General features: G+C 44.9%; 1 protein-coding gene across 2 annotated transcripts in view; it reads right to left on the bottom strand.

Annotated features, from left to right (window-relative positions):
- HELZ (helicase with zinc finger) overlaps window positions 1-26425 on the bottom strand; it is a 1742088-nt gene that overhangs the window by 870873 nt on the left and 844790 nt on the right. For both annotated transcript variants that reach the window (XM_086930935.1, XM_086930936.1), the window contains exon 17: window positions 20827-21005. In XM_086930935.1, coding sequence (XP_086787061.1) covers window positions 20827-21005 — 179 coding nt within the window. The remainder of the gene's footprint in view (window positions 1-20826; window positions 21006-26425) is intronic.

Genomic DNA, 26425 nt, shown 5'->3' with positions numbered 1-26425 from the left:
GACGGACGCGGAGCCGCAGACGACGCCTACCGACGCGCAAGGGTACTGCTACGCAAAAGTTTCCGGATCCAGTCTGACGCCTGGGGATATTCTAAGGTAAGGAATTTATCACGAACGTGTCTCTTTCAGATTGGAGTCTTACTGTCACCAACAATGCAATATCTCTGCCTAGGGAGTCTGTTGTGTCCAGTCCACATTGAATGGTGAACTTTTCTGCGTCTCTGCCATCTGTAATTGCCTGTGACAGTGCAGCTCGGGTATTCCTTGAGACCATGGGCAGCACTTGCATGTCTAAATCCAAAACTTTGTGGGTTTACTGGCCCAAAAGGCACATGGTGTTTGCGATTACATTGCTAGGCTGGCAAAACAGAACATCCTCTTGCCAAAGGTATCCAGGCTTATGGATTGACTTTTGAGGCCGAGGATTGGCCCACCAAGATATCCAGGGTAGGGTGCTGGATGTGGAAATTGGTTTCCCCAGGAGTGAGGCAATGGTGGAGGGCAAGCTGTAGGAGAGTAGGGCCTGCAATCCTATGATCACCCAAGATTTTTGCTTTTTGCTTCACTGGTTTACGACTTCTCTGGCTGTGGGCCTGCTAATCAGACCCACAGCCTTGCTGTTCTCTCACTAAATTGACACGTGTACCTTAGGTGCATTTACCAATTGGTACTGGGCCACCTTATCAGACCCTGTAACTCAGGGCATAGGTGTACCCAGGGCCTACCAGGGGCTGCAGCATGTAGTATGCCACCCCTGGCTGGCCACCTAAATCTGACACAACTGGCTGCACGACAGCTGGGGCAAGGTGGTGTAATCACCCCTTGCTTTAGATATAGTATACCTTTATCTAACCCTAAAATGGACACCCGTATTCCTATCAGTCACTCCTATGGCAGGCCTTGACAATCCTGAAGGCAGAGTGCTTGGAATCGTGTGAGATGGTGCTCTGGCATGAGCTGAGCCCGTTTGCAGCTTGCGGAACCAAGTCCTTATAGCTGTTCCATGATAACGCATATCATATACTCTCAAGTGCATTATAATCCTCGCGGTTATATGCCAACTCTGGTATCGCTTTATCAAAACATGTCGAGTAAGGTGTCATACGAATTGGAATACTAACCCCTCGCCAATTCTGGCGACGGGGTTAGCATTCCACCCTTCTAGAGGGACACGACATGTATGTAACTGTGAACCCCGGTTAAAGTTAACTCGAGCCTCAGCATCACAAAATGGATGCTGCCACCACAGACACAAGTCTGACCTCCTGCTGCTGGGAGTCCTTCCAGCGAGGGAGGCTTGGACAAAGGGTTTCCTGTCAGGGGCGGTGCTAGCACTATCCCAAACAGGGTTTTGTGTATCCTGGGTAGGCAGGGCTTTAGAGGAAGGTGACTGCAAGTGGCACCCCGGTGCTCACTATGTATCTGCCGGCTAGAACTAGTTCCAGGGGCACACCAGCCCCTGAGCTGGGGAAAGTCCGGCATGGGAGAGGGGTGTAACCACCCCCCTTCCTGGTCCCACCCATGGGCAGGACCTAGTCGCGTGCCAGCCCCTTTTTCTAGTATAAAGATAGGAGCGGGCCCCCTTCCAAATTGGATCATCTTTGAATCGTGAAACTACTTTCTACGAAAGGAACTCAAGACTTCTTCTCAAGATTTCTCCCTTGTGACTAAGGAGTAGTCACCCTGCACCCGCAGGCACCATCTAAGAACACTTTTGAGAAGTGGTAAGTGTGATCTCCACATAGAATTACATCAGTTTTCCAAGATTAATATCCATTCTTTCCAGATCGTGATATGGAGGACAGAGACATTTTTGTTTGCAGTGAAGTTTCTTTATTTTTATTCATAGAACAAGGACAGCCGACACGTGTTTTGCCCCCTCTTGGCGATTTGCACCGGGGCTTTCTCAAGGCTGTTGAAGGGGATAAGAGAGAATGTTTAAGTTGTGTGGTCTAAGAGCAGTTGACCCCAAGAAAAACAGAGGAAACACCTAGTGTGAGGAAGTGGTTAAGGTAATTCTGTGATACCATGGCAACAAAAAACTTATCTTCGTGCTCAAAGAGAGGTGGTGGTTCTTAAGTCAAGTGCAGTGATTGGGAGAGTTCCAAAGCCGCGCAGAACAGAATTCAGAAAGAAACGATATAGGTGTTTTGAGAATTATTTTAGAAAGACGACAAGATCCGGTGAGCGTAGAAGGAAGTGTCACGATATTCAGTTTGTCAATCAAGAAAAAGGTCCCAAAGTGCCAAAACAGAGAGAGGTAAGTGGGTAGAAAGAGGTGCATTGTAGTAAATTAAATACAATCATAGTACCTAAGTAGGTTAAATCACGTAGACAGTTGTCGTTTCCAAATATTTACAGTGTCCCAAATACGGAAATATAATTCTTCAAAGGTAAAACATTTTCTGTCAATTCAAACAGAACAATTCATAAGTACGATTGTATTGACATCCAGTCTTTTGTATAGCATGTTGGAATAAAACATTGTGATAGGCAAACTTGCACTATATAAAAGCATTTTATCTATGAAAATTTTTTTTTATCAAACGTGAATATCCGGGTTCGTGATATCTTTACATGAGGTTTATCTAACCCATTGGCGGTAGTGCCTATTATTCAGTTAGTGTGCCTGTATCACGAGGACTAGTCATCCAAAGGATCATGTATTGGCAATTAGTTCGAAATGGTGATGGTCCTAATGATTTACATTGGGTTATAGCGTGCATATAGCAAAATCATGGGTTTGCCTCTTTTATGCGGAGTTTGATTAATTTTTATATTCAAGAGACTCATAGTTAAAAAATGTTAGCTGATCTATACATCTTCATTACACATTTTTTACACATTTTGTAACATAGTTTTAAAACGGAAAGGCATTCCTGTATTCTGTTAATTTATCAAAACGGGCATTATTTGCATAGCGATACAGGTATTATTGAGTTCATTAAGTCGCTGTTGTTGTGGCATGGACAAATAGAATTGTGGAAAGTGCTAAGCCACATTTCTGTACAAACATTAAGGTTGCTTATAAAGGCAGTGTCGCCCTGATAGGTACACCCGTTTGAAAGATAGTTTATAGCTGAAGAGTAAAAGTGCCGTTCGTCATGCTAAGATTATACGAGAGATAAAACAAGGGACGTGGACAATTTCATGGGCTAGTGACACGCGGAAGAACGGAACGGCGTGCAACAGTAATTAACCCAAATGTACACATCAAATGAGAATGGCGTGATGTTGAAGTATACAGTAATTTCGGACGCTTCCGTCCACAAGGGAGGGGGATGATATACATCCGTATTTAACAGAAACCGCACAGAGCAATTTAAACGGCATGCACAAGCGACTTACTTGTTAGGCTAATGCCCCTGATCCTAGAGTCCTTCCGACATGGTGGTTCTCGGGTTGAATCCTCGCGCTTCTCACAGTCGCGGGAACCCGGTAGTTAAAGAGAACGACCCGGAAGTGATAACTTCAAAAGCGAGTTGGTCTTTGGTTAATCTTCATTTTGGAGTGTTTATTTATTTATTGTGGTTAAAGGGGCAGAATAAACGTGCAAAAATTCTCCGTGCTAGTTTTGGGTGTTTAACAGCAAAAACGTTTAAGCGAAGAGAAAGCAAGGTATTTAGCTGCGGGATTTGTTCGAGATGGTGTCCCGGTCGGATCGATAGAGCGGGCGCCATTTATAAGAGATGTAAATGCCAACTAAACAGAATGTCAAGTTTTAACAGCTTATGTAATATAAGCGGGTAACGTATCTGCACCCATATATCTTGTGCTTATTTAAAGCACAAGAGGAATAATATAATGATTTGTTCTGAATAACAGATGTGACCTTTCAGTTTTGGATTACATTACCACCATTTGTCAAAATTGGAAGTTATGACTTGGCCTCAAAACATGTAGAAGCAGGGGTATGAACACACATTTTTGAGCACCTAGGATTGCATCAGGCTGGATCCACATCTAATGATCGTTTTTTAAGGGTGGTATGAACTATTAACGTTTTGTAACACCCTTAATATCTCACTTAAAATGTATTGCGCCATTAGATCTCTGCATTTTCACAAGAAAAAGAAAAATGGATTTTGTCAGAAAAGTAATCAAACATAGTGGCTATTTCTAGAGAGATTATACAGTTTACAAACCAAGATGTAGTTGTACATCTCATCTATTATGTATGTAAGTTTGTCCATGGCATTGTTTCAGTATGAACTCTCTTCTCGACGAAGCATCTGGTCCAAATCTCCTCCTCGTTTGGGGATTTTTAGTCTTTTTCGTCGAGAAGAGAGTTCATTAATCATTGGAATGGAAACTGTAACAAAAGGGCTTAATCAGGAATATGAGTGGCATCACTGGCTGTAATTGACCTCACGCTTTTCACTGTGAGATGATGCAATAATCTCATGGTCATAGACACAGGTCTGCAACAGTTGAGAGAAATCATAGACTATAACTTTTTCTCACTCTCCCGTATGTGAGATACTGAAACAATGCCATGGACAAAGTTACATACATAATAGATGAGATGTACAACTACATCTGGGTTTGTAAACTGTATAATCTCTCTAGAAATAGCCACTATGTTTGATTACTATTCTGACAAAATCCATTTTTATTTTTATTGTGAAAATGCTGAGATCTAATGGCTCAATACATTTTAAGTGAGATATTAAGGGTGTTACAAAACGTTAATAGTTCATACCACCCTTAAAAAACGATCATTAGATGTGGATCCAGCCTGATGCAATCCTAGGTGCTCAAAAATGTGTGTTCATACCCCTGCTTCTACATGTTTTGAGGCCAAGTCATAACTTCCAATTTTGACAAATGGTGGTAATGTAATCCAAAACTGAAAGGTCACATCTGTTATTCAGAACAAATCATTATATTATTCCTCTTGTGCTTTAAATAAGCACAAGATATATGGGTGCACATACGTTACCCGCTTATATTACATAAGCTGTTAAAACTTGACATTCTGTTTAGTTGGCATTTACACCTCTTATAAATGGTGCCCGCTCTATCGAGCCGACGGGACACCATCTCAAACAAATCCCACAGCTAAATACCTTGCTTTCTCTTCGCTTAAACGTTTTTGCTGTTAAACACCCAAAACTAGCACGGAGAATTTTTGCACGTTTATTCTGTCCCTTTAACCACAATAAATAAATAAACACTCCAAAATGAAGATTAACCAAAGACCAACTCGCTTTTGAAGTTATCACTTCCGGGTCGTTCTCTTTAACTACCGGGTTCCCGCGACTGTGAGAAGCGCGAGGATTCAACCCGAGAACCACCATGTCGGAAGGACTCTAGGATCAGGGGCATTAGCCTAACAAGTAAGTCGCTTGTGCATGCCGTTTAAATTGCTCTGTGCGGTTTCTGTTAAATACGGATGTATATCATCCCCCTCCCTTGTGGACGGAAGCGTCCGAAATTACTGTATACTTCAACATCACGCCATTCTCATTTGATGTGTACATTTGGGTTAATTACTGTTGCACGCCGTTCCGTTCTTCCGCGTGTCACTAGCCCATGAAATTGTCCACGTCCCTTGTTTTATCTCTCGTATAATCTTAGCATGACGAACGGCACTTTTACTTTTCAGCTATAAACTATCTTTCAAACGGGTGTACCTATCAGGGCGACACTGCCTTTATAAGCAACCTTAATGTTTGTACAGAAATGTGGCTTAGCACTTTCCACAATTCTATTTGTCCATGCCACAACAACAGCGACTTAATGAACTCAATAATACCTGTATCGCTATGCAAATAATGCCCGTTTTGATAAATTAACAGAATACAGGAATGCCTTTCCGTTTTAAAACTATGTTACAAAATGTGTAAAAAATGTGTAATGAAGATGTATAGATCAGCTAACATTTTTTAACTATGTGTCTCTTGAATATAAAAATTAATCAAACTCCGCATAAAAGAGGCAAACCCATGATTTTGCTATATGCACGCTATAACCCAATGTAAGTCATTAGGACCATCACCATTTCGAACTAATTGCCAATACATGATCCTTTGGATGACTAGTCCTCGTGATACAGGCACACTAACTGAATAATAGGCACTACCGCCAATGGGTTAGATAAACCTCATGTAAAGATATCACGAACCCGGATATTCATGTTTGATAAAAAAAAAAAAATTATAGATAAAATGCTTTTATATAGTGCAAGTTTGCCTATCACAATGTTTTATTCCAACATGCTATACAAAAGACTGGATGTCAATACAATCGTACTTATGAATTGTTCTGTTTGAATTGACAGAAAATGTTTTACCTTTGAAGAATTATATTTCCGTATTTGGGACACTGTAAATATTTGGAAACGACAACTGTCTACGTGATTTAACCTACTTAGGTACTATGATTGTATTTCATTTACTACACTGCACCTTTTTCTACCCACTTACCTCTCTCTGTTTTGGCACTTTGGGACCTTTTTCTTGATTGACAAACTGTATATTGTGACACTTCCTTCTACGCTCACCAGATCTTGTCGTCTTTCTAAAATAATTCTCAAAACACCTATATCGTTTCTTTCTGAATTCTGTTCTGCGCGGCTTTGGAACTCTCCCAATCTCTGCACTTGACTTAAGAACCACCACCTCTCTTTGAGCACGAAGATAAGTTTTTTGTTGCCATGGTATCACAGAATTACCTTAACCACTTCCTCACACTAGGTGTTTCCTCTGTTTTTCTTGGGGTCAACTGCTCTCAGACCACACAACTTAAACATTCTCTCTTATCCCCTTCAACAGCCTTGAGAAAACCCCGGCGCAAATCGCCAAGAGGGGGCGAAACACGTGTCGGCTGTCCTTGTTCTATGAATAAAAATAAAGAAACTTCACTGCAAACAAAAATGTCTCTGTCCTCCATATCACGATCTGGAAAGAATGGATATTAATCTTGGAAAACTGATGTAATTCTATGTGGAGATCACACTTACCACTTCTCAAAACTGTCTCCTTATTTTGAAGCCCAAGAGGTCCAGAGCTTCGAGTGTGTCTCCACCCACCTATCAATACTACTTATTCAAGTGTTGTTCAAAGCCTTAAAATCCCTGGACCTTTGCTACCCCATCCACACCATCTAAGAACACTGCGGTTTGCTGCACGTCCTTCCTCCGGAATCCGACCGACCAGCACGACCAGACCCGGCTTCCCTGGCACCTCTGACCTCTACCTACATCGTCAGCTCAGCTGAGATCCATGGGTGTGACGAGACCTCGAGGGACCGGCCATCTTCAGAACTGCACAACTCTTATCCAGCACGACCGCCGAGGGATCCTCGAGTGAGTGCTTTGGGGTTCGAGAAGCCCTGACCCTGAGCAGCTCCAGCACCGTCCAGCCCCCCAGCATCCACCAGATCTGCGTGGGGCCCTTCTGCTCTTTGCTGCTCACCGCGTTGTCCGGCTACTTGCCTGCTGGCTTGTGGCCCTCTTGACGACGCTCCACGACGACAACACCACTGGTCTGGTTGCTCCAGACTGGCCCTTGCTCCCCTCCAACAGAGGAGCACCCCGGACCCTCCTGGTCCACTCCAGACGCCATTTTGAGTCCACCGCGTGGGCTTGCATTTGCCAAGACTTGTTGTCCCAATCCTGGGTCCAGCGACGTCGACAGCAGAGACCTTCGTGGGACAGCTCGCACCTCCATCCTGGTCGCCGACAACGCCTCCTGGTCCGTGAGACTGCAGAGCCCAGCGTCGCCCACTCACCTGGTCGAGGTGACTCCATCCGGTGCCATCCTGGTGCCCATCTAATCACTGGCTAGTGATCCAGAACTTGGTCCCCTCTGCTTACAGGTGTCTTCCATCTTCGATCCAGGCTTGGATCCCTCCGAATCTCTTCACTGGTCGCCTGCCAGCAACTTCTTCTTTCAGGCTCCATAGACTGCAACGAGGATTCCCGACGTCTTTCCAGACCTATGCATCCGCAGCCCCTGGGCTAGGTAAACTCAGCATTTCGGTGCTCCAGCATAGCTTTGCTATCCAAGGGTCCAGATCCTTTTTCGTTCCAGCTCTACCTAGTCGGATTCGTCCGATAACACTAACTTTACGAAATCTAGCATCCATAGACTTTGTCCCGCATCCCGCGTGAGAGTGCACACTCTGCACCCGATCTCCCTAGGCCTCCTGCTAGTAATCTGAAGGTTCAGTAGTCAAGTCCTAGCGATCCCAAAGCCTATTAGCGTAGTACTTACCTGCTGGTAATTTCGCATTCCACTTTTGTAGTATATGGTTTTCCGTGCCCCTCGGGCATTTGTGTAAATTGTGCGACTTTGCGTATTTTCCTAAGAGCTTTGTATTGTGCTTAGCGCCCTGTCCTCATAAAGAGTCCAGGGCTGTTGTGTTCTAAATAAATATACTTTTATTTTCATAACAACTTGTGTGGTGTCCTTTCACTTGGTGTTCAAGGGGTATATGTGATGGTATAACAGCTGGCTTAACACGCCCTCTAGAGTCTAGCCTAAAGACTGCTCTTGTCCATGCTACTAGTATAGCTGGTCTACGGTTGACTTACAACCAATCATCAATAAGGGTTGTTTGGACTGATACATAGTGATCACTAGAATAGTGAGCACTGCATATCAGGCCAACTTCTCACACAAGCGTCCTGAGCACAAGAGCTCCTGGGCAGAGTTTGGAACAGGCTCCAGGCGGGACGTCTGTAGGGACATCATTAAATGGGACGAGAGATTCAGAGTGGGCAACTCCCAGCTGAAGCACCTCAGTCAGGACGTTCGTCTGCCACTGAGGGCAGTTGAATGTCTAGGCCCTCAGTCGCCCTTTTGCACTACCATTGCAAAAGAGTCCCCTTCCTCAGTAGTCACAGGGGGAGGAGAAACAAAGAATGTGTTCAAACCACAGACAACTGCCAGTTCCACGTATCAGTTGTCCTCTGGATCGTTAAGGGGTTTGTGGTATTCTTAAGGGTTCTGAGACCCCACCCCATTCATAACAGTCTCCAGGTCTAGCAAATGAAAAAGTCACTGGTGTTGACTCGGAAGGCATGGTCTGGCCGGTGCCAGAAACGGCGTCTAACAATGCTGACCAGGATCCTTATCGGTATAGGGATGACGATGGGGTCGTTGATATCGGGAACAACAACACTGGAGTGGACTCCAGAGTAGGTCACGCCTTGCTGGCAGGGTCACTTCAGATCCAGCACCAGATCCACGGGGCCCGACTGTTGCTGATGGTGAATCAGTCAGGAAGAATCCAATAGGAGCCCCCAAAACCCTCGAGCCTATGGGCACAAGCTGTTCAATTGCAAGGTGCCTGGCCTCAAAACTCCTCAAGATGTAGTGAGCCGCCCCAGCTCTAACAATCTCAGGCATAGAGAGGACCCTAGCCCGGGCTCTGCAGCGGAAAAGAAGAATTGGGGCTCAAACGGTGCAGTCGTTCCTACGCCTCGTCCGAACACTTGGACCAGTGCAGTTAAGTTGAAGAATCAGGAGGGAGATCAAACACCCTCAAGTGTCACAGTTCAATCTCCATGTATGAAAGTGGAGAGTGGGCAAGTTCTAGTTGCAGCAAACTCCCAACGGTGCATTTTGGCAGGATGACAGATGCTCATGTATAGGAGTTGTGGATACCATACTCTACGTGCCAAGTCAGGAGCAACTAGGATGACGTGATCTTCTTGAGAATCTTGGACAAGAGTAGTATGATGTGCGTCTCTGAATGGGAGCTGCCTTGGAAACTCCAGCACGCAGAAGTGCTGACACTGCATTTTTTCGGTGGTGACCAATATATGTTACCAAGGCTCTCCCCAATCTCAGAAGAGGCCTTTCACCATCTCTGGATGAAGAAGCCATTCGATATTTGCTAGGCAACGACGGCCAAGCTTGTCTGCTCTGGCGTTAATAGAGTCTGCCAGGTGTTGAACCACCAGAAAAATGCCCTCATATTTCAGCCATTTCCAGAGGTACAAAACCACCTAACAGTTAACAACCATAACCTGCCCTGTTTGTTGCAGTACCACACGGCGGTAGTGTTGTCCATGAACACTGGAACCAGCCTTTCCCTATAAGAAGGAAGAAAGGCTATCAATGTCATCGGATCGCTCTCAATTCCAACAGTTTGATGTGGAGCTGAGACTGCACCAGAGAACAGAGTATTCTGCTTTGCACCTCTCCCAGATGGTTGTCCCAACGATGCATCTGTCACCACTGTGAGCTCTGGGTGGGAGAAGAGAGAGAGGTCTGCTATTGACCTAATCAGTAAACCACCATTCAGGTCTTTTTCAAGCACCACAGACCAACCAAGTGGGGGATCTATCAGCAGCATCTGCCAATGACGAGCTCCACAAGGTTTGAGCTCTGTGGGTTTCTTCTGGGACATTGTAATAAACAGTAGCAAAAAAGGCACACTAGATGTTCACAAAAAGGTCAAAGTTAATAAAAATGAATGAGGGCATCTCAATCTGGATCTGCGCTGATTTTTTTTTTTTTGATTTTTTTATTGGTTCAGTTCAAAACCGATATCATTTCATATTCATAATACAGTTATACAGTTATACACTTCCAAAAGACCGGGGGAAACAATAGACACTATATAAATAAATAAAAACAGTACAATAAGTGAGTATTACCAAATATAAAACAATATTGGTATTACGCTACAGTGTAAACCTTCATTGGTCTCGATACATACAAACATCATTTCTCAACCCCCATATGATCAATCATCGCCTGCCAGACCTTGATCCCCCTTTGCTTTTTCTTGATTGACTTAGTACAATATAGGTTGTATTCCAAGTAGAACACATTGTAAAATTTTGCTCTCCACATCTCATAAGCTGGAGCTTCCGGTTTCAACCACATTGAGGCAATGCAAAGGCGAGCAACTGCCATCACCATGAATAGCAAGTATCTGTACTTGCGATACGATAAGAACACATCCAAGTCACTAGATAAACCAAAGATAATCATTTCCCTGGAGATTATGACTTCAGCTTTTAAAACATTTGAGAGATATTGTACAATGGATGCGAAAAATGGATTTAGCGCACTACAATCAGCAAATATATGAACAATGTCAGCCATGTTAGTTTGGCATCTAAAACATTTCCCATTATAACTGTTGCCCCACTTTGCCATTTTTGCAGGAGTATGGTAAAGATTAAATACAGTTTTGTAGTGCTGAGAACGTAAATTCGCCGATAGAATAATGTCCGCCGCGGTATTAATAGAATCTTGTAAGGGTACAGAGCTAGTAGCTAGCCTTATCGACCATTTGGACTCCTGCAGCACAAGGTCATCCTGATGTAATTCGAGTAGATAGTTATATATAATACCGATCCGTGTCGGTTTATTGAGTATTGCCAATAGCCCATTAGGCAGGATAGGTATTGAATTTAAATGTTTGAAAATAAAGTCTCGTAACTGTAGATACTTAAAAAAATCGTTCTGTTGGATTGCATAGGTATCTTTAAGCTCTTGAAAAGATGACATTACACCGTCTTTAATCAACGAACCAACCATTTTTAAGCCTTTTTCACCCCAAATATGCATTCTATAGTCCCAAAATACAGATGGTAGCAGTTCCGGGGAGTCGCAAGGAGTATGATAGTTAATGCGACGCAAATGCATAATTTTGCTAATCATACGCCAACCCTTAAAAGCAGTGAACACCAACTTAAATTTGGTTCTCTTGTAGTAGCTAGGTTCGTAAAAACGAAGAAGCATCTGTCGTGCTTGTGGGCCAAGTAATAAATAAAAAATATCAGGGTCCTCAAATTGAGGTGGGTCAATCCCATTTACAGCAAACTTAATATTCTGTAGAAAACAAGACAAATAATATAATACAAAGTTTGGGACGCCCCAACCTCCCCTCAACATAGGAAGTGTCATAAATTTAGATGCCCGACGTGGGGATTTCCATCCCCATATGAATCTTTCAACCGTTGCTTGAAGTTTCCGCACTTCTAGGGGTGGTACCTCAAGTGGTACTGACCTAAAGAAATACAGTACTTTAGGGAGTATGGACATTTTAAGTACATTGCGTCGTCCCACCAAAGATAAATGTAGACATTCGAGTTTCTCTAGTTGTTGTTTTATTGATCGTATAATATCGGTCCAATTGACCATAACCAGATCATGAAGGGATAGTCTGATTTTAATACCGAGGTACTTGGCTTCTGGGGTCGCTCGGCTATCATTAGGGCATAATCCTGGCGTGCATACAATTTGTGTTTTTGAGATATTGAGTTTATACCCTGCTACCCGACCAAACTCTTTAGTTATAGCTTCAATCTCGGGAACTGCAGCTTCCGGGTCTGATGTTACAACTGCAATGTCGTCTGCATACGCTAGCACACGCACGCTGCCCCAGGAAGCATCATAGATGGTATATGCGGTGATGTAGTTAACGCCTGTAACAGTGGGTCAATGTATATAGCGAATAAGAGTGGTGAACAGGGACAACCCTGACGTGTACCACGACTAATATTTACGTACCCTGAAAGCTGCCCTGACATAGAGATCTGTGCCCTTGGATGCCTATACATAACCTGGATGGCCTGCCGGATCTGCGCTGATCGTGCGAAAAAAAAAGAAACTAAGGTCAGCGGGTTGGGGTGGTGCATATAAGGACTACGCAAACTTCACTTCTGTTGTGGACATCATCACCAATGCCATGCGGAACCGAACGCAACCTACGCACAAGGGGATTGCTCAAACAATTTCCGGATTCAATCGGACACTTGGGAATATTCTATGATAAGGAAATCTGCATCTAGAAGTCTCTATCGGAGACAAAGCACAACTTATACACTTACTAAAACCTAAACCTTTAACTGGCAACAGATACAGTTTTTAACAAACACTATAGACCCCTGGGTGGGGAACATCTAGGAGCCTATTTTAATATGGTCTGGAAACAAGACATAGATAGAATTCCACAGCCTACACATTCATCCAACGCTATCAACAACCCCTAAAATACAAAATTTGAAGAGCAGGAACTATTATATATCAGGAGATACCTCAAACCAGATGTGAGTGATTATTCCTTGTTTTCGCACCTGCACAAATTATATGGCAGATTTGAAAAGCTTTTCATTTCCAAAGATCTTCTAGGTAGAGTATGTGACACAGGAGTGAAGGGTGACATTATTTCAGAATATGTTGAAGTCACCCTACAATTTTGGGGGTGGGGGGGTGCCTTCCAAAGAGAGATGGATTTGGCAATATCAGCAGCACCTTACAATAGACCCGGTTAACAAATAAGAACCCAAACTAAAAGTAATACTTAAAATACATGAATAATCAGATAACCCCTTCATAACAATTGGGAAGCTTTTAATGCAACATTCACGGGAAAGGCTTTCTCAATGATGGTAATGCTACATAAGGAAACATACTTATATGAGCATAAGCTTGTACAAGAATTAGATGAAGTGAAAAGGGAATACAAATAGAAATCGAACAAAGGTAGGGAAAGGAAAAGGACACGCCTAAAAGGTAAGTTGATGAGTCTAAGAACCAAAACAGCAGAAAGAAAATGATGAAAGCTGAAGCAAAGGTTTAATGAGATCGGCAATAAAGGTGACACTCTTAGCTAGTGAAATGAGTGTCCGAAGAATGAAAGAACACATAGCAAAATTGAAGCCCACGGATGGGACCAAGATGACAGCTGAGACGGGGAATAAAGATCTGTTTCTGACTTTTGATAGATCCCTATGCTCATTGGGATGAGAGGTATTCCATTTACTAGTTGGTCCTGTACTAAAGAACTAGATAAACCTGGTTCGAATCAGGACATCTTGCCAGTTATCAAGACAATAGAGCCCAACAAAGAATCAGGCCTGGACGGGCTCACAATAGCTTTTATAGGTATTTTGCACACCTGTTCAGGGACACCCCCTTACTTAACTCCGTTAAGGAGGAAACTGGCACTGCGCCCATCATGAGGGAAGCAAGGTTATTTTAACTGTCAAATCAGGTAACCCAGCAGAAGAATCTAAAAAATCAAGCCAGAGCGCCCTTCTTAATATTGATATCAAAATATTAACCACAATTCTGGCTGAACAAGGTTTTACTGATTCCAGTAGAGCCAGACCATTTGGGCTTTATCAGATCAAGGCAGTAGACTGATATCTGAAAAGTGGCTTACAGTTGGAAAAATGTAAATGGACGAGATCCCAGCTCTCCTGAGGTCTCTAGATGTGGTGAAAGCATTTAAAAGGGTTAGCTCGGGCTTCTCAAAGTACTGGACGGAGTTGGTTTAGGCCCGGTCACCAAAATATGAATAAACAAACTATACACACACACATGGAGAAGAGAATTAAAATAAATGGTAAGAGCGAAGAAATTTCAATAGGTTAGAGGTAGGAGTCAGTGCTGTCAATCCTCTATGTCCCCACCATAAAACCATTAGCAGCTTTTATAAGGGTCCACCCAAAAATCGAAGTGGTATGATTTTGAGCAGAGGCCATTTCACTGATGACATACCCCTCACAACAGAACACTTGAGGCTTCACTGCCTTATATCTTGAAATGCCTGTGAGAGTTCAAGAATAACTATAGCTTCAAAAGTATTAAAGACAAATCATGGATACTTAATATATCAATACTGAAAGACAGAGAGATACCTTTGAGAACCTGTGCCCACTGAATTGGGTTAAATTCTTCATTACATACCTGAGGGGATGGGAGGTGGGAGTACACCACAAGATACAAAGAAACATTGAGTACAGCAAACTGGCTCCGGGTTAAAGTTCAGATAATATCGAACACACACAGGTATAAGGGCCAATACATCTGTTTGATGGGGAGAATTATTGTGGTGAAAATGAATATCTTCTGCGGCTGCTCTTCATATTTCAAGTTTTGCCCACGCTCATTCACTTGCAGACTTGAAAGTTCGGCAAAACCAGGAGATCAGGTTTATATAGTGAAGAAAATGAGCAAGACTGCATAAGAACCTACTGATGACCCCATTAAACAAAGATGGCTTGGCATGTCCAAATATCATTCAGTATTACAATGCTACACAGATACAGATACTGGTTTAGTAGTCTTCGAAAGAATCAGAGAAAAGTTAGCTTTTTATAAACACAGCAGTAGCAGGCTGCTCTACTTGAGGTGTCCCAATGTTAAGAAGAGATAGGAGTCCTAAATCCCCCTCCTTCTCAAAGGTTACCAAGATATCCTTAATGATTTGGGACCAAAAGGAAATAAAACACTGTCTTACCACATCCTAGTCCATGTACACTCCCATCCACTCTAGTTTTGCTCTCTCAATGGGATGGATGCAGTGGGATTCAAGAAGTGTCGAAGAGACAGGTGCCTTATGGTAAGGGACATGTTCAAAAAGGGACAAGTAAGGCCTTCACGGACTACACAAAAAGCTCTCCACATGTACAAGACAGACAGAATGCAATACATCCAGATCAGATGCAGGGATATTTGGCCACACATTAAAACAAAAAAGCTGACAACCGACCAATAACACTACTTGGGAAGCTCCTTGAAACACAAAACTTTATGTGATTGACGGCATCCAACTCAACAGAGGATGTTACCAAAGACAATGGCAAACAGTTGGGAAAGAAATTCGAGATAGAACTGAACCACAATTGGTGCAATCAACTTAGAAGTTTCAGAAACATTTTAATATCACAATACAGAAAATAAAGTAATCATGAGATGGACTCTGACTCCTAGCAGACTGAAAAAAATGTATGCAAGAATAAAAGAGGTCTGCTGGAGAGGCGATACGAGGAAGGGCACTTACTTATACTGTGAAACTGAGAAAATCAAGCCCTTCTGGAATTAAATACTCCATCCATTTGATGCAATCAAGGGGAGAGCATATCCAGAAATCCATCCACAGTGCTGCTGAACATTCAGTGGGCGTAGAAGGTTGGGTAAAGTACTCCAGCAAGCTATTGTGAAATAATTTGCTTGGAGCAGTCAAGGTCCTATCCCACTCTAATGAAGAGAAAGGGCCCTCTAGGAGGGACTGTGGCTGCAGAACGAAGGCAGACAATTGCTGCAGAAAGATTAACATACAGCCTTTTGAACTCTGACAAGAAATTAAATACGTTATTCCCAAAACCTGTGGCAACTCAAGTTTGAAAAAGTAACCTGTGCAAATCCTAGAGGCTGGTGCAGACTTAGTGTTCCAAACAAAAAAAAGGTAACCGTGTAAGAACTGGTTTCTGAAGTTCAAAACTATGCTGCTCCCCCACAATCTGTTTAACTGACTTTTCAATGCTGCTTACTCTTCTCATCACAAGTATGTCTTCAAATGAAATGCATTCTAGAATGAGAACATAGCCAATGCATTGTCTTATTCTTCAGCTGAGAAAATCAGACTGAGTATTAAGTAAACCTGGAACATTTAAAAAACAATAACTGACAGAGCAGATTCTGGGGGAATCAGCATAGTAGGAAGAACCTATGTAGAGGAATGGGTCAAAACGGGCTCAAGGAACATTTATGGAGTTTTTTGGGGAAATGACTACTACTGATTATGAGCTTTGAAGTACAGCCAGTGTCACCAATGGGATTTGATAATGGGACCTTAATGTCCAAGCCAACACTATACAAATGCTGCAGGTTCACAGAGGCCATGAGTTGTCCCCACATTAGACAGCGTTATCAAGACCGCCGCATTCAGACCAGAAAAAGTAGGAAGAGCAAGACATGCTTGAATTAACACCAACCGCTCCGGGAAAAGCCAGCAAAAAAAGAGATTTTCAAATCATTTAACAAGCCAAAGAAGAAGCTTTAGTTAGTTATAAAACATATTGCTTTGAACGGCACAGTTGGGGGGTATGGCATCAGCGGCACTCGTCTGAGGAATCTCCTGAGCAAAAGGGGTTACTCTACTGTCCCATCCCTCCCATCCCTACCAGAAGCGGTAGAAAAAACATCCACTCTCACCAGCAAGGATCTCTTTGTACAATAAGGAGAGTGCACACACAAATCCCCGTGAGGGGCTGCATGTGTAACAGCAGTAATACGCTGTTCAAAGTCAGCTATTTCTTCCTAAGTTCCCCCCAAAGCAGGGTCAAGAAATTTAGCAATTTATCCCGCGACACAGACTTTGTCCCACACAAAGGGATAAAGAGGAGACTCATTTGACATCAACTCCACACCTTGGTCAACTCCTTCTCCTCCTAGGCCCAAGGAACTTCTGGGAGATGTAATCCCCAACAAGGCTACAAAGTTCAAGGGTCTCCCAGTACCTAAGTAGCCACAAACTAGTCTTACTGTCAACTCCAGCAGTGCTTGTTCAAGCATGCAGATCACAAACAGGCACCCAGCACATAGTGTTTGCAAGGCTAGATGCACTTGATTGCCAGATGTTTGATCTTCGCATATGGAAGTGGAAGGACTGCATGGGCTGGCCCGGGCATTGGGAACTATCGCTAGTGCAGATTGGAAGGTTAGGAGTAGGAACAGCAAGAGAGCTAGCTATATAGTTGGTGCTGCATACTATGCTGGTTAGATTGGGATGGTGGAAGGCCATGTCCTGGAGTTAGTCATTGGCCTCCAAGGAAGAGCTGCCTGTCAAAGGTGATAGTGGCTGATGTCCTACCTTGCTCTAATGTTGGTAGTTGCCTAAATTGAATGGAAGACCCATCAGGAGCACAGGTACGGAATTCTAGAGCAAGGAAGTTTTCAGCCGTCTTTGGGTGATCGAGATTATCCAAGTGATTATTTGGAGAAGAGCATCTCCGTGCTCTAAGAAGGTCGTCTCTGCTTCCGTGTATAGGAGGTTGGGCTTGCCATGGTTGTGAGACCCTGTGGCTGTTTACAGGATGCTATGGGGTTGCTAGCCTCTTAAGCTTGTCTTGCATGGGGATGTCAAAACGACTTTTTCTCCCAGCTAACACATCTTTTGTGGCTTGCTTCAGGGTGGGAGTAGCAGGAATGGCCAGATGGTGTGAGATAGGGCCCTGTGAAATATGTCTTTACTAGGAAATGTTGGTTCTTTTGAAGACGAATCAATATGAGTGGGGTGTGTTGTTAATGACTATATAAAAGGGAGACATACGGTGTGCAAGACGGGAATGGCGTTAGAAGCGTTTTAAATAAAGTGGTGAGACTTTCTATCATGATTTTCATTCTACCAATCTCTGCTCTACGTTTATTTAAAATAAGATAAGTATCCAAGTGTTCTAGTTTACTTTCTGTGCTAGTCTTCATGGTGTCATGCGCCAGGTCAGGGGATGATGGCACAGGCTCATTATTGTTGCGATCATCGCTGAGGTTCTGAAGGAGTGAAAATCTATTTGCGCAATGGATTACTGGTTCTAAATGAAGGGTAATTGAGCCAGTACTAACAATAGAGGCAGGGGGAGAGAGGAGTGTGTCCTTAGGAATTGGTGATGGCTTTTTGGGTTCTGTGGGAACCCTCTTTTGAAGTTGATTTTGAAACATTGTCGGAATAACTGGGGGGCAGTTTGACCTTGGAAGCATTTATCAACTAAATCGCCAGAGGTGCCAGACGCAGTCTAATTACCCTCTAAACTCATGGATTAAGGTGTCTATCCGGTCGAGAACGCAATTGCTGCCCAGATGTTTGAGTGTCTTCCTGGCCCTCTTCCCGTTTGCTGCTTGAGTTCCCTCACTTCCTCCCACACCTTCCATGGTTTTCCTTTTCCCCATAATGCGCCCTCAGGAAAGAAAGACCGCTGCTACCAAGATTGGTCAAAATACTATCCTTCGGCAACAGGGCACAAGAGATCTTGGCAAGTCAAAATGAGTAAGAAATCCACGACAGTCAATTGAGTGCTAAGTCAACAAATTCAGCAAGTAAGTCCCACATGATGGCCCAAAACTGGCAGAAAGGTGTAAAGAAGAATGGAACAAAACACACAGTACCTCACAGAGCGACTTTCAGTGACCAGAGTAATCCTGGATGCAAGGACAAAGATAGTGGCCCTGCCCTGCCTCTTCCTGGCAATGACGGGCCCGCCCTTGGCCCAGGATTTGCCCGGGTGCATCGCGCGCAGCGGGAGTGCAAAGCGCCGTAAGAGGCGTGGACAAGGCATAGGGGTTTCTGCTTGCTGTCCCCAATGTTGCAGGAGTAGCGGTGTCACCGGTGATGGCTCCCTCTTCACAGGAGCAGTCCGGCGGCTGATGGCAGTAGCGCGTTGGGGCAAGCAAGCAGCGCTTCGCCGTGAAGAACAGGGTCCCCTGGTAGCTGCAAGAAGTTTTCATATCCCCACCAAGCACATAACAAATGCTTGCATGGAAGCAGCTCACAATTCATGAGATAGCTCTCAATCTCCCTTTGAAACAATCCACAACATCATACGGCAGTCACAGGTGACAAACTTAATTCCTGTAATTGTTACATAGCACGTTCTTTCGATGGAGGCTACATGCGTTTTCCTTAGGTGGGTGTCACATTGCTTTTCCATGCCTTAAGATTTTCTGGATTTATAAACAAACAAGGGGGACCCACTAAATGGCTTGGGACCATGGGTATCAAGTATTTCAAAAAACAAAGGTCCTAAGCCTAGAACAGTATTTCAAAACAATGACATAAAGACCACAATCGGACAGTATGTGCACTTTTCTTACTGCCAATTTAAATCTTAAAGCAGTACCGGGCTTTGCTCAAACTCTCTTTTTGCCTGATGTAAACTGTTCTCTCTTCTGCACCCTTTCTCACAACCCTTTCTCTATCTCTTAGTACGGCACAGGCTTGTGCCTTACTTCAAACACTAAATGTTTGTTGTTACATTGTAACGTATAAATCGACTACTTGTCATATATTCCCTATTAAATTCTTTGCCCGGCTGGGTATAAGAAAAGTGCACATACTGTCCGATTGTGGTCTTTATGTCATTGTTTTGAAATACTGTTTTAAGATTTTCTGGAGTCGCTCTAACAATACAGAATGTGTTGAATTTAAATGGTGACCGTAAACTGGGTTAGTCTACACACAATTGTCAGTGCTACAACACCTCACGAGATCCAACATCTATGACAAACACTGCCCTTATTAAGGGTGTAAACCTTTTCCTGTGCACCCCAGATCACCATACAAGGCAGACACGCAATAGTTACAAAAAGTTTACTCTGCAGAAAGATTGCAAAAGTTTGTAAACATTATTATTCCTATCTTATGGAGAAGTTTTAATAAGCAGACTATACGATCTAGGGGTTTTTCAGTGTCCATTTTGGTTTCTTCATTGTCTAATAGGGTCATACATAGGATTCTCATAAGAAATTATAACCGCAAAATATCATTCAGCATACTTATTAAACAGTTATCACATTGCATGCCCACAGCAACCGGCTATAACAGACACACACTTCGCTAATTCTTCTCATAAAAGCCTAAGTTAAAAGTGTTTGGTTTTATTTCACAATATTATACAGTATTCAAAGATGATCTGGACAAATCAATTACAATCTTTGAAACCAAAGAGTTTATTTATGGTTTTCCCAAATGACTTGATTACATATACATCCAAATACTGCATTTTAATGGGAAAAATAGTTTGATAACCTGCTTCAACATCCCACCTCCCTCAGCATCAACAAATGCTAAAGATTGAAAGGTACTAAAATGACTTGACTGTTAATCTGAGCAACATGAGTCACATACTACACGAGTATGAGCACGAAGAGAAAATAAGGAAGCACCTGAAATGGACACAACAATTCTCCACAATTACCAGAAAAATAAAACAGGAATATAAAAAAAATACAAACTATTAGATGTAAAAGACATCAATTTGAAATGTTAAGCCTTCAAAACAGTCCCAATTAATAAAGTTGCATACATTTCTTTTCTATGAAGCTACTGTTTTTTTCTTTTTGAGAGTTAGCTCACCAGGTTCCAGATCCAGTTGACAAAGATATTGTGAAGTGTTCAAAGTAACAACCACTACTCTGTGCCGTACAAGGTCTTCTTTCTGTGGCATCTGAAACGTGGAATATGTGCTTGAAATCAGACAGTACTGATGCACGACAGGGTGTACAGTCTTCACCCACCGATTCCTGAAATATACCCTGCAAGACAATACATTGAACATGCTTAACTACAAAATAATAGCTTCAATAAAACCAGAAGCCATAATGGTATGTAATCGCATTTTTTCAGTTTTTGATTTCTTTTTCAAATCCAAAGAACGCACAAGTTACTTACTTTCGGTAAGGATATATCTGTAAGAAACAGTAGTTAGTATTAGATTCCTTACCTTAGAATATCCCCAGGCGTCAGACTGGATCTGGAAACTTTTGCGTAGCAGTACCCTTGCGCGTCGGTAGTCGTCGTCTGTGGCACCGCGTCCGTCGTCGGCGACGTTGGTGCCGGGATCACGTCGCTGGAGTACTTAGACGCCGCCCTCGCTCGCTGACGTCAGTTCTTATACACAGCTTTTCCGCGCCAGAAACGCAGAGCCATGATAAAAACCAACACCGGTGTCATGAAACTAGTGCCCTGAAAGGGGATGACCTTAACTCTAGATTTCGCTTTGCAGAACGGGGAGGATGGGTGGGGCGGTAAGGAATTTAATACTAACTACTGTTTCTTACAGATATATTGTTACCGAAGGTAAGTAACTTGTGCATCTGAAAGAAACAGGTTAGTATTAGATTCCTTCCCTTAGAATAGTTTACCCCAGCAATACCAACCCGGTGGTAGGTCTGCGAACCAATAATCACACCAGAAAGTCTTGGAGGACGGAACAGCCAAAGAAGCCATCCCTCCGGACTTGGCTGTCCAGGCAGTAGTGTCTTGCGAACATGTGCAGCGAGGCCCACGTAGCTGCCTGACAGATGTCCTGCAAGGGGACTCCCGACCCAGGGCAGTAGTAGCCACTGTGCCGAGTGGAATGGGCCCTCAGCCCAACAGGAGGCTCCTTCTTAGCCAAGGCGTAGCATGCCTTGATGCACAACACGACCCACCGAGAGATGGTCCGTTTGTGCACCACCCGTCCCTTCTTAGCGCCCACGTAACCAACAAAGAGTTGGTCATCCACCCTGAACTGGCGTGTGCGATCCAGATAGAATGAGAGCGCACGTTTTGGGTCCAGACGGTGGAGCCGCTCTTCCTCTTTCGAGGGATGCTGAGGCGGAAAGAAGGTGGGCAAGGTGATGGACTGCCCGATGTGGAAGGCTGTGACTACCTTGGGCAGGAAAGCGGGTCTTGTCCGCAACACAACCTTGTCCGGATGGACAGAAAGGAAAGGAGGCTTGGAGGAAAGAGCCTGGAGCTCATTCACTCTCCTGGGAGAGGTGATGGCAACCAGGAAAGCAGTCTTAAGCGTAAGAAGATGGAGAGGACAGTTATGAAGTGGCTCGAAGGGAGCGCACATCAGAAAATTAAGTACAAGGTTCAAGTCCCACTGAGGCATCACGAAAGGAACATTGGGGAACATATGAGTGATGCCCTTTAAGAACATATTAACAACCGGGAACTTGAACAAAGAAGGCTGATTAGGTAGCCTTAAGAAGGTGGAAAGGGCAGAAAGGTAGCCCTTGATAGTGCCCAGACCAGAGCCCTGCTGGGCAAGAGAAAAAAGGAAGAGGAGAACCTCAGAAAGAGGGGCAGAAAGGGGATCCACAGCATTTGCTGTGCACAATGCCACAAATTTGTTCCACCTGCAGGCGTATACCAACTTTGTGGAGGGATGCCTGGCTGCCAGAATCACATCACAAACTTCAGGAGGCAAGTCAAATGGCCTCAACTGTCGCCGCTCAATCTGCAAGCATGGAGGTGGAGACTGGACAGGTTCGGGTGGAGGACCGTCCTCTGCTGCTGCGACAGAAGGTCCTCCCGAAGAGGCAGACGAATCGGGGAATCGACAGACATGCTGAGTAGCTCGGGATACCAGTATCGTCGTGCCCAGTCCGGAGCCACAAGGATAACTTGGGCCCGATCGCGTCTGATCTTCTTCAGCACTCTGGGCAGAAGTGGGATAGGCCGAAAGGCGTAGAACAAACCGCAGCTCCACTCGCGACGAATAGCATTGCCGAGCGAGTGCGGCCTTGGAAATTCCAACGCGTTGAACTGATGACATTGTGCGTTCTCTTCTGTGGCGAATAGATCTAACCAAGGCTCTCCCCACTGCTGAAAGAGGCCTTGCGACACGTCACAGTTCAGACGCCATTCGTGATCCATCATGCACAGACGGCTAAGTTCGCCCACCCTGGCGTTCAGGGAACCTGCCAGGTGTTGAACCACCAGGGTAACGCCCTGATGTTCCAGCCACTGCCAGAGGCGCAGAGCCTCCTGGCATAGGGTCCACGACCCCAACCGCCCTGTTAGTTGCAGTACCACATGGAGGTGGTGTTGTCCGTGAACACCTGCCCTACACTCCCTGGACAGAGGGGAGGAATGCTTTCAGTGCAAGTCGGATCGCCCATGTAGGAGAGTAGGGTCTGCAATCCTATGATCACCCCAGATTTTTGCTTTTTGCTTCACTGGTTTACGACTTCTCTGGCTGTGGGGCCTGCCAATCAGACCCACAGCCTTGCTGTTCTCTCACTAAATTGACACGTGTACCTTAGGTGCATTAACCAATTGGTACTGGGCCACCTTATCAGACCCTGTAACTCAGGGCATAGGTGTACCCAGGGCCTACCAGGGGCTGCAGCATGTATTATGCCACCCCTGGCTGGCCATCTAAATCTGACACAACTGGCTGCACGACAGCTAGGGCAAAGTGGTGTAATCACCCTTTGCTGTAAATATAGTATACCTATGTCTAACCCTAAAATGGACACATGTATTCCTATCAGTCACTCCTATGGCAGGCCTTAACAATCCTGAAGGCAGAGTGCTTGGAATTATGTGAGATGGTGCTCTGGCATGAGCTGAGCCCGTCTGATGCTTGCGGAACCAAGTCCTAATAGCTGTTCCATGATAACGCGTACCATATACTCTTAAGTGCATTATAATCCTCGCGGTTATTTGCTATCTTTGGTATCGCTTTATCAAAACATGTCGAGTAAGGTGTCATACGAATTGGAATACTAACCCCTCACCAATTCTGGCGACGGGGTTAGCATTCCACCCTTCTAGAGGGACACGACATGTATGTAACTGTGAACCCCGGTTAAAGTTAACTCGAGCCTCAGCATCACAAAATGGATGCTGCCACCACAGACACAAGTCTGACCTCCTGCTGCTGGGAGTCCTTCCAGCGAGGAGAGCTTGGACAAAGTGTTTCCTGTCAGGGGCGGTGCTAGCACCGACCCAGACAGGGTTTTGTGTATCCTAGGTAGGCAGGGCTGAATAGGAAGGTGACTGCAAGGTGCACCCCGGTCCTCACTATGCATCTGCCAGTTTGAACCGGTTCCAGGGGCACACCAGCCCTTGAGCTGGGGAAAGTCCGGCATGGGAGAGGGGTGTAACCACCCCCTTCCTGGTCCCACCCATGGGCAGGACCTAGTCCCGTACCAGCCCCTTTCTTTAGTATAAAGGTGGGAGCGGGGACCCTTCCAAATTAGATCTTTGAATCCTGAAACTACTTTCTACGAAAGGAACTCAAGACTTCTTCCTAAGATTTCTCCCTTGTGACTAAGGAGTAGTCACCCTGCATCTGCGGGCACCAACTAAGAACACTGCGGTTTGCTGCATGTCCTTCCTCAGGAATCCGACCGACCAGCACGACGAGACCCAGCTTCCCTGGCACCTCTGACCTCTACCTACATCGTCAGCTCAGCTGAGATCCGTGGGTGTGATGAGACCTCGAGGGACCGGCCATCTTCAGAACTGCACAACTCTTATCCAGCACGACCGCCGAGGGATCCTCGAGTGAGTGCTTTGGGGTTTGAGAAGCCCTAACCCTGAGCAGCTCCAGCACCGAAGTCCAGCCTCCCAGCATCCACGAGATCTGCGTGGGGCCCTTCTGCTCTTTGCTGCTCACCGCGTTGTCCGGTTACTTGCCTGCCGGCTTGTAGCTCTCTTGACGACGCACCACGACGACAACACCGCTGGTCTGGTTGCTCCAGACTGGCCCTTGCTCCCCTCCAACAGAGGAGCACCCCGGACCCTCCTGGTCCACTCCAGACGCCATTTTGAGTCCACCGCGTGGGCTTGCATTTGCCAAGACTTGTTGTCCCAATCCTGGGTCCAGCGACGTCGGCAGCAGATACCATTGTGGGACAGCTCGCACCTCCATCCTGGTCGCCGACAACGCCTCCTGGTCCGTGAGACTGCAGAGCCCAGCGTCGCCCACTCACCTGGTCGAGGGGACTTCGTCCGGTGCCATCCTGGTGCCCATCTAATCACTGGCTAGTGATTCAGAACTTGGTCCCCTCTGCTTACAGGTGTCTTCCATCTTCGATCCAGGCTTGGATCACTTCGAGCTTCATCACTGGTTGCCTGCCAGCAACTTCTTCTTTAAGGCTCCATAGACTGCAACAAGGATTCCAGACGTCTTTTCAGACCTATGCAGCCGCAGCCCCTGGGCTAGGTAACCTGAGCATTTCGGTGCTCCAGCATAGCTTAACTATCTAAGTGTCCAGATCCTTTTTAGTTTCAGCTCTACCTAGTCGGATTCGTTCGATAACACTAACTTTACGAAATCTAGCAACCATAGACTTTGTCCCGCATCCTGCGTGAGAGTGCACACTCTGCACCCGATCTCCCTAGGCCTCCTGCTAGTAATCTGAAGGTTCAGTAGTCAAGTCCTAGCGATCCCAAAGCCTATTAGCGTAGTACTTACCTGCTAGTAATTTCGCATTCCACTTTTAGAGTATATGGTTTTTCGTGCCCCTCGGGCATTTGTGTAAATTGTGCGACTTTCAGTATTTCTTTAAGAGCTTTGTATTGTGCTTAGCGCCCTGTCCTCATAAAGAGTCCAGGGCTTTTGTGTTCTAAATAAATATACTTTTATTTTCATAACAACTTGTGTGGTGTCCTTTCACTTGGTGTTCAAGGGGTATATGTGATGGTATAACAGCTGGCTTAACACGCCCTCTAGAGTTTAGCCTAAAGACTGCTCTTGTCCATGCTACTAGGATAGCTGGTCTAACGGTTGACTTACAACCAATCATCAATAAGGGTTGTTTGGAATGATACACAGTGATCACTAGAATAGTGAGAACTACATATCAGGCCAACTTCTCACAGCCCACAGCTCCAGAAGGTTGATCTCCGCCTCTCCCATGTGGCCCCCCCCCCCAGTCCTGGAGAGACGCCTCCGTCACAAGTACGTGCTCCGGTTGGGGTAGGGAGAGGGATCTGCTGCTGACCCAATTGCGGTCCGTGAGCCACCACTGTAACGGTCTTGCAGTGCCCTCCGAGATCAAGACATGGTTGAACAAGTTGCTCTGATGCTGGGCCCACTGAAACTTCAGGTCCCACTGCAGAGCCCGCATCCGCAACCTGGCGTGATGCACCAGAAGGATGCAGGAGTCCATCAGCCCCAGAAGCCGCAGCGTCAACCTGACCGAGACTCGGGATAACGGCTGAAAGATCG

This window comes from Lissotriton vulgaris, chromosome 7 (assembly GCF_964263255.1).
Source record: "Lissotriton vulgaris chromosome 7, aLisVul1.2, whole genome shotgun sequence".
NCBI classification, from domain to species: domain Eukaryota; kingdom Metazoa; phylum Chordata; class Amphibia; order Caudata; family Salamandridae; genus Lissotriton; species Lissotriton vulgaris.
This window is presented reverse-complemented; position numbering and strand designations above follow the sequence as displayed.